The sequence below is a fragment of the Chenopodium album genome, chromosome 4 (assembly GCF_948465745.1).
Source record: "Chenopodium album chromosome 4, dcCheAlbu1.1, whole genome shotgun sequence".
Taxonomy (NCBI): Eukaryota; Viridiplantae; Streptophyta; class Magnoliopsida; order Caryophyllales; family Amaranthaceae; genus Chenopodium; species Chenopodium album.
The window spans coordinates 77,634,217-77,642,842 of record NC_137837.1 but is presented as its reverse complement, the minus strand read 5'-3'; the positions used below and the strand labels follow the sequence as shown (position 1 = coordinate 77,642,842).

At 34.2% G+C, this 8,626-nt stretch overlaps 1 protein-coding gene across 1 annotated transcript; it reads right to left on the bottom strand.

Moving 5' to 3' along the window:
• Positions 1-1,765: 1,765 nt before the first annotated feature.
• On the bottom strand, positions 1,766-3,061 carry LOC145627389 (uncharacterized). The gene is made up of 2 exons (XM_081679783.1): positions 2,984-3,061; positions 1,766-2,559 (listed from the first exon to the last, which is right to left on the bottom strand). Exons 1-2 carry the CDS (start codon positions 3,036-3,038, stop codon positions 2,231-2,233), a joined length of 384 nt encoding a protein of 127 aa, XP_081535909.1. The 5' UTR covers positions 3,039-3,061; the 3' UTR covers positions 1,766-2,230.
• Positions 3,062-8,626: the final 5,565 nt, after the last annotated feature.

Sequence of the window (8,626 nt, the reverse complement as noted above, 5' to 3'; positions counted from 1 at the left end):
TCCGTCTGGTAAACCAACTGGGCAATTGGTCACATTCGTCACATTGGTCAAAAGAGATAAATCACAGGTTACATGATTGGATGCTCCTGTGTCAATTATCCATGCCGAACTATCCTTACCATGTAGCTTGGATTTCACAGAATTCAGATAATCCAATAGCTGCTGAACCTGCTCCGAAGACACCCCCGCAAGAGCAGTAGCATCAGCAGAGTTCGCTGAGCCTTGCGTGGGCTGATTAGTGGACTGGGTAGTGGTCTTATTCGCACGGACTGAATTGGAGCCACCCCTGCCACGACCAGGTCTGCCGCCTCTTGCTGCCACAGAGCCGCCGCGTCCTACACCTCTGCCACCTCTCCCACGGTCTCCCCACCACTCGGGATAACCGATAATCTGGAAGCAATCACTCTCCTCGTGGCCTTCCCTGTTGCAATGAGCACACACCTTGGTGTCACGACTTCGTTGCTTCGACGCACCATCATATTGCAGCTTGAAAGCCACCGCATTGTCACGAGAAATAGAAGGATCAGGGCCACGCAACCTCTCAGCTTGGATTATTTGTTGATAAGCACGATCAACTCCTGGCAGAGGTTCTTGGGCTAGAAGCTGCCCTCTAATGGAGGCATAAGCATCGTCTAGGCCGATTAAAAAATGATGAACGTAATCATCTTCACGGATCTTCTCCACTTGAGCAACAATGTTGCATTTGCATGCCCCACACGAACACATAGGAACCGTAGCATACGCAAGCAACTCATCCCAAACTTTGGACAAACGACCAAAGTAAACTGCCACTGATTCACTCGTGCCCTGCTTGCAATCTCCCAAAGCTTTCTTCAATTGACATACACGAGTACCACTAACAACGCAGAACCTATTCTTGAGGTTATTCCATAATAACTGAGCATCATCGTACTCACCAATGGTAGCCCTCACCGATTGATCCAAGGTATTTGTAATCCAAGCAACCAACATGGCATGAACGGCTTCCCAATCTCCCAATAAATCAGCATCAGTCGGCTTCTTGACAGACCCAGCAATGAAACCATACTTACGCTTAGCCTTCAACGAGGTTCGAACAGCCCTCGCCCATTCGTCATAATTATCACCCCGAAGCTGAATCGGAGTAATAATGCTTCCTGGAGCATCGCTGGATCCGAGGTGGTAGGACATATCAACCTTGGGTTTTCCCCCATCTCCCCCTGAACCTGAGCCTGAGCCGCCAGTCATCTATCAAGGGAATTTTTTTTAGATTGAAATTCACAGACGAACGTAAATTATGAAAATTATACGAACGAAAAAAAAAATCGGATCTTAACTAAGCTCTTGATACCATGATAAGCAGAGTTTATCAAAATACTCTGTATATTTCTCATATCATATTTACGGCCACATTACATCAATATATACTTAGGAGGCATACCCTAATATTCTATATGATAAACTTCCTAAGATAACCTCAATATATCACAATAACAATATTCACATATTTAATATTATCCCAATAGATGTGAGCACTTCACATAATTATATATAAGACAAGTTAATTAGTAATAGGGTGTCACGATGATGAGAAAATGAGGCCAGGTTATTTTAACGTATGTGTTAATTAAACGAGACAAAGGGGTTACTTTTAAATAAGTGGAGTTATTTATTCATTTTTTAAAACAAAATAATAGGGGTTACTCGAATGAACAAATGAGGTTACTTATTTCTAAATTACTTTATTTTACTTGTATAATGGATTTGGGTTATTTTTATGGACAACATTGAGTTACTATTATGAAAAATGAGTTTAATCATACATATAAATGAAGATTACTCTTATAAACCAATGTGACCACGCTGTGTGGCTAGCCATATATAAGACTTATCCATTTTTAAAAACTAAATGACGTTGCAGATAAGAAGTATATACAATAACGTTTAATTAACATACAAATTAAAGACTTCTCTAACAACGTAAAACTCATACACGATCCACTTTTATTCATGATCCACAAAGATAATAAAGAGTAGGTATACATTTGTAGGTTGCATATACATGTATATAACAACCATGCATAACAAATTACCAACATATGAAACATCACACAAATTAAGACAACTCTCTTGCAGTTTTGCTTCCAATTGCTAAGTAAAAACTAATTTAGAATTAACTTTCACTTTTTTTTTTTTTTGATCACAAACTGCAAGCATATCTATTTAATTTGAAACAAACCACATTAATTAATTATATTCTTAGAAATTTTCTGAGCATCTGAGGCCAATAAGGAGGAGGAAAGAGTTCAACACAAACTGAATTGTATGGACCTTCAGAACACATGACAGGATTTCCAGCACCGCTAGTCGGACAGCATGAGACAAATACACAATTTTCACCCACTCCGGCGCAACCACGCAACCTCGCCGTCTTTGGTGGCTCTTCCACTATTTCCACCACTTCTTCTTTTACAACCACCGGTATAACCTTAAAATTTAGTCCCATTTCCATCTTCTTCATCTCAGCTAGTATTTCTTGTTTCTGGTTTTTGGTGTTTTCCATCCTTCCCCATGTTGGCACTACATGTAAATCCATATAATACAAATTAGTTACATCATACATGTAACATGTTATTGTTATTGTAAATAATAAATGTAAGTAGATAATATACTTCTGTTCTTAATGCTTTTCAAATTAAATTTGTTTATTTTTATAATTATATTACTAAATTCATTTATTATGACTTAAACGATAATTAAAATAAAAAAGACTAATGTGAAATATTGTTAATTTAGTTTGGCAGTTCGATTCCTAGGTAAGTTGGTAAACAAATATAACTAGGAATCGAACTGCCAAAGTATAATAACTTAGAAAATAATACATTAATACTATGAAACTCAAAAGAATTTAAAGTATATGATATAACTGATGATAAAATACCATTCTGCAAACAATATTGTATGAAAAAGTAAATAATAAGTTATAGACATAAATGAATTGAACCTGCCAAAGTAGTTGTCAAGAGCAAAAAGATGGCAAGGATATTCAATCTCTTCATTGTGATAGTGTTTTTATTTGTAAATATAATCTTGAGAGTTGTATTAATGGCAAACAATTTTTGCCATATTTATAATGCAAAAAATCACCCTCTTCATTTCAGAATAATTAACGTTTTACTTTTTATTTATTTATTTTTTTCTTTTTTATTTTTAATTTACGTATTATCTTTGACTACGAGTTTTTATCCCCTAGAAACGTAGTAAACTCATTATTTTGTTTAATATAGTACAAAGTAGGTATTATTGTATTAATATATACTTCCTCTGTTTTTTTAATATTGCACCACTTGACTTTTAGGAAAGTATCACAAATATTGCACCATTTTTAATTTAGGAAAAAGAAATACTTCTGTTCACACTACAAATACCAAATATACCCTTACTTTTCAACACTTATTATTATTATTATTTATTTATTTATTTTTAATGTATACCATCACATGGACAATCTTGTATTTTTACTTTTCTCTCTCATCCTTTTTTCCACTACCAAAAATCTTGTGCCAACATTCTATGGTGCAATAAAAAAAAAACGGAGGAGGTAGTTTTCTTAATATAAAAATATTTTATTGAAATTAAGGTCAAATTAGTATTGACATGTGTACTAAATTTGACTTTGTTAATTATTATGGAATGAAGGAATACTCTCGGTCTTCGTATCATAATGATCTTTCAATTTAGCCAAACTCTTATGATATTAAAAATAAGAGGAATATTCTAAGTTCATCTTGTATATAAGAGAAAACATTGTCATATCTCATATGAGATGTAGTTTGATTCGTCTCTGTGAATACATTATAGAGTATTCAATTTTTGTTGTTTTTACTACTGTAATATTAAAATATTTGTGATAAAAAATTTGCATTGTGCATTTGTGCCTTAATTATATGTGATCCCATTAGTTTTTTACTCCGTAAAAAGAGTTGGTTAGTCTTCTAACAAAATCCTATGACTTTCATGTATTGAGGACGTCATTGTGTGGCTAACAGGCCAAGAATGAAATGAGAGAAATTTACAAGGGTCAATTGTAGCTACTGGGGCATGTGGGATGTGCCGTTACGAGCTAAGTACTTATGTCATGCCAAAGTGTTTTGTGCTCAAGCAGCAGTGTGTGGGCAGGTGCCAAGAAAAAGTTAGTGACTTGCTAAGCTTCTGGTAATCTTCCATAAACTTGTTTGTTAGAGCATGTCCTGATTTACTAAATTGAGCTAAACTGAATTGAACTAATTATTTAAAGAGAGAAGGAAATTAAATTAGGAACTGAACTGAACTGAACTGATTGAAGCTGAACTGAAAATAAGCTGAAAAGAATAGACTCTTACAATTCAGGTGTTCGGATCAGGTTCAATGGGGTCGAATCGGATCTAATTTCAAACTTGAGCCATGCTAAATTATTGTGTCCATGCGAATCGAAAAATGAATCAAATATTTTTCAATTTGGTTTTGGATCAAGCTGGTTGGTCAGATTTTAACACCTCTTCTTGTGCATTGTGCCATGACAAAGTATCTTGTGCTCAAGCGGTAGTGTGTGTGTGGGTTAAGAAAAACTTATGACTAGCTAGGCTCTTGCTCATCTTACATAAACGTAGTGTATACAGTATACATAGTCTTGCTCATCGATTTTCCTTTTTCCCCTTATTTTTTTACACAAGATTATGATTTTGATTTTTTCCATTTATATTTTATCATACGATTAAAGCTTTTATAGTTTTGATGACTATGCCCTAATGTTTGTAGCTAATGTAGAAATCAATTCATCATTGATCGATAGTATTATTTTAGGGTGTGTTCTTTTCACCTTATAACAATTATGTATAAGTCTAATTAAGTCCGAACTAAATTTATTAGACAAAATAAGTTTTTATTTTCATGAAGTATTAACCTATTTTAATTTTTTGTTTGACGCGGGAAGTAAAGTGAAATGATTTTTATATATAATTTTTTAATAAATTAAATCACAAAATTAAAGTTTATGTACTACGTATGTAACACCTAATTTTTGTAAGTATTGTAACTTTATTGGTTGAGTATGTACCGTATAACTTTAAACCTCAAAACTTCACAAAAAACGTGTTTGCTTTTTCATTGGCCGCCAGTTACGTACGTCAATGATTGTGTTTTTTTTATTTCTTTATTTTCCAATAATGCATAATTTTTCCCCCTTTGACAAGGAGATGAAGTAGTGTTATTATACCCCTTCCCCTCGTGCACCTTTTTTTTAAATTTTTTTTAAATTTTTTAATTTTTAATTTTTAATTTTTTTTTTTTTTTTTTATGTGACTTGGGTTACTCGAGTTGTTCAGTTAGGAGTTATTTAAGGGGTTTAGGGCATGTTCGGAAAAATATAGCTGTGAAGGTAGCTGTAGAGATAGATGTTAGCTGTGAAAAAAGATAATTTAGGTATGAGTGTTCGGTAAAGTAGTGGATGACTAGCTGTTACATTTAAGAATCAATATTTTATTTTTAAAACTATACATTAAATTTTCAAAAGCTATTTCAAAAGCTACCTCTAATTTCAAAAGCTAATAAGCCTAGCTTTTAATAAAAGCTACCTCTACCACTAAAAGTTACTTGAACCATTACTTTGCCAAACACTCACATTTTTTGTTGAGTAGTGGTTTGCCCTAAAAGCTACTCAAAAGCTAGCGCCGAACACGCCCTTAGTTAGGGGTTATTTAAGGCGTTTGATCAGGGGTTACTTGAAGAGTTGTTCGGTTAGGGGTTACTTGAAGGTTTCGGCTTGGGATTTCTCGGTCAGGGGTAGGGGTGTAAATGAACCAAGCCGGTCAGGGGTTAACTTGAGGGGTTACTCGATTAGGAGATTGCTCGGTCAGGAGTAACTTGAGTTACCCTTAACTGAGTAAATCGAGTAACTTTGGCCACATGGTGTAGTCAGTCACAGAAAAGTTCCTCACCTCCCCCCCTCCCCCTAAAAAAAAAATACTCCATTTCTTTTTCCAAGGATCGTGTTAGAGGACCAACTCAACCAAAGGCTTAAGCTGATAGTTGAGACCCAAGAATATGTTTTATACCCTATCACTCCCCCTTCACATGAAAGGACCTCTTTTGGGTTTGAAATGTGGATGCAACACAGACCCATCCATACTTGGTGCGAATTAATTCCACTTTGAAGGAGGGGCGGATGAGATTCGAACCCGTGACCTTTGTATCACGCTGTCTCCGATACCATGTTAGAGGATCAACTCAACCAAAAGCTTAAGTTGGTGGTTGAGGCCCAGGAATATGTTTTATACTCTATCAGATCGATTATTTTTTAAAGTGTTACACTTCTTTTTGATAAAAAAAAACATCTAGTTATATATTTCCTTTTTATGGTCCTTATTCAAATTATTACTTTTTAAAATGACTATTCCTTTGTTGCAAGTAATTATATATATATATATCCACGCACGCCAACCGATATTAGAGGTGATTGGACTTATTGAACTGGATTAAAACTTATTTTATTGAAACTTATTAAGCCTAATAATTTGAACTTGTTTGGACTTGATTGAAACTTAAAGGAGCTTATTATTGGACCTGATTGAAATTTAGGTGAACTGATTTGACTCGAAACTTATTTTTAAAGGAGAAAAGAATATACCTTAGTATAATTCGGTCAAACAACTTAAAGTTTGACAATGAATTTTTAGCAAAATTGTAAATAAAAAAAAAGGGTTATATATGATTATAAAATCTTTCAATATGTAGTTTCTACAAAGTAAATGATAGTCATTTTTTTAAGTGCGACAAGTGATCGGCACATTTGCCAATTCATTATTTCAACCATTAATGTCTTTAATTTTGAAACTTTGATAATTGGAGAGATTTTATGTTATAATTACATACTAACTTTAGTTTTGAACTAAATGGATATGAAATTGTGTATTAAAGCGTTATTATTAGACAAATTATTAAAGCTTTCTTAGACCTGGAAAAAGATAAGAGGATGAGATGCTCTTCATGGCAAATGAGGCCTTGGGTGGTTACTTGGGGGTTTGAAAGATCAAAACTATCAAATTTCTCTCTTAATTTTTAATTTAGTTAAATAGGTGGATCTATGGACACACCTTTGATCATCATTGACTCAAGACCCTATCTCGAGCATTTATGTCTTATGCGATTGACTAGTGACAAGCTAAGTGAGATAATATTATTCCAAACAACGAACCTTTTATGATTTCAGGATGAACCCCTAGCTTCTCTATTTATATTTTTAACATTGCAGCTTTCAAAACTGGTCGGACTTGATGTATTCTTATTGCCTTCTATAGCGCCATTTTAGAGAATTTTACACTTTACATGATTAGTCATCGAATTGCGGGCTTCCCATGTTTAAGGGTCCTCATAGGCTTATTTGGTGTCCAGAACCATATACTACCACCGATTACTTTTTATATGCAACTATGGAATATTTTCTATCGCATAAAGGCTACACATACAATTGTTGTATGTGGTCCCTACATACAACCTTACTTTGTCATGTTTTTATTGGCTATTATAATGGGCCCATGTTCCATTATAATTCAATTTATATTTTACTTTTAATTTTCTATCCTTTTTGATGATGTGTCAAATTTCTAATGGTGTTGTATGTATGGAAAACATACAATAGTTGTATGTGCCAAATTGCATATAAAAGTAATCGGAGGTAGTATGTAATTCATGTATGCACGTCTTCCTAGGCTTATGATCATTTTAATCCACATACTATATTTTTGTCATAAGATCGAATCCACTTTTATTCATTAAAATTAAAACACTCCATACGTTGCATAATTAAAACACTCCATACGTTGCATATCTATAGCAACCAAATACAAGACATTAAACCTTAATCAATACAAACACAACTACACAAGTACACAACCACTTGTTCTAGCAGCATGGGAAAGGAGGACCCATATCAACACAAACTGCATTGTCGAGACCCACCGCACACACAACTGTACTTCCACTTTTTGCACAGCATGGTATGGACCCCCAACAACTTTCACCCACCCCTGCGCAGCCTAGTGGCCCGGCCTTTAGTGGCGGCTCCTCCACGACCGCCACCACTTCTCTAACAATCTCCGGCAAAGCATTGAAACCTTCTTTTTCCACCTTCACTACTTCTTCTAGTATTTCCATTTTGTTGGTCGTCGTAACTCCCTTCCTTGCCCTTGTTGGCACTACATATAACAAAAAAAAGCATATAATTACATTATATTATTGATCAAATAATGTGTCACCTATTATATACGTTTATGTAGGTTAGTAAGGAAATTATGCATGCATATATATATGATGTAACATGCCTATATATATGATGTAACACTTCGATAAATGAAAAAACATGAATATATTATTGAACATATTAATGAAGTTAAGCATTCTCAACTTTAATTTTGTTGGAAGAGATTAATAATAATACAAAAATTGCGCAAGTGGAGTTAGCAAGTGAGAAAATCAATAGTGAATTTGTTCTAGTGGTGTTGTATGAGAGGATGACTATAATAATAGTGGCTATTTACTAAAGCAAAAAGTGTTGTAATTAATACTTGCAAATATGAGATGAATTGAAAGTGTTATGCAATATGGATGAAGT

Bases quoted from the DNA above. Each gene is read 5' to 3' on its own strand.
- LOC145627389 (XM_081679783.1), bottom strand. From the start codon at position 3,038: ATGAAGAGATTGAATATCCTTGCCATCTTTTTGCTCTTGACAACTACT. The intron at 2,560-2,983 runs GTTCAATTCATT...ATTTACATGTAG, and splicing joins CTTGACAACTACTTTGGCAG to TGCCAACATGGGGAAGGATG.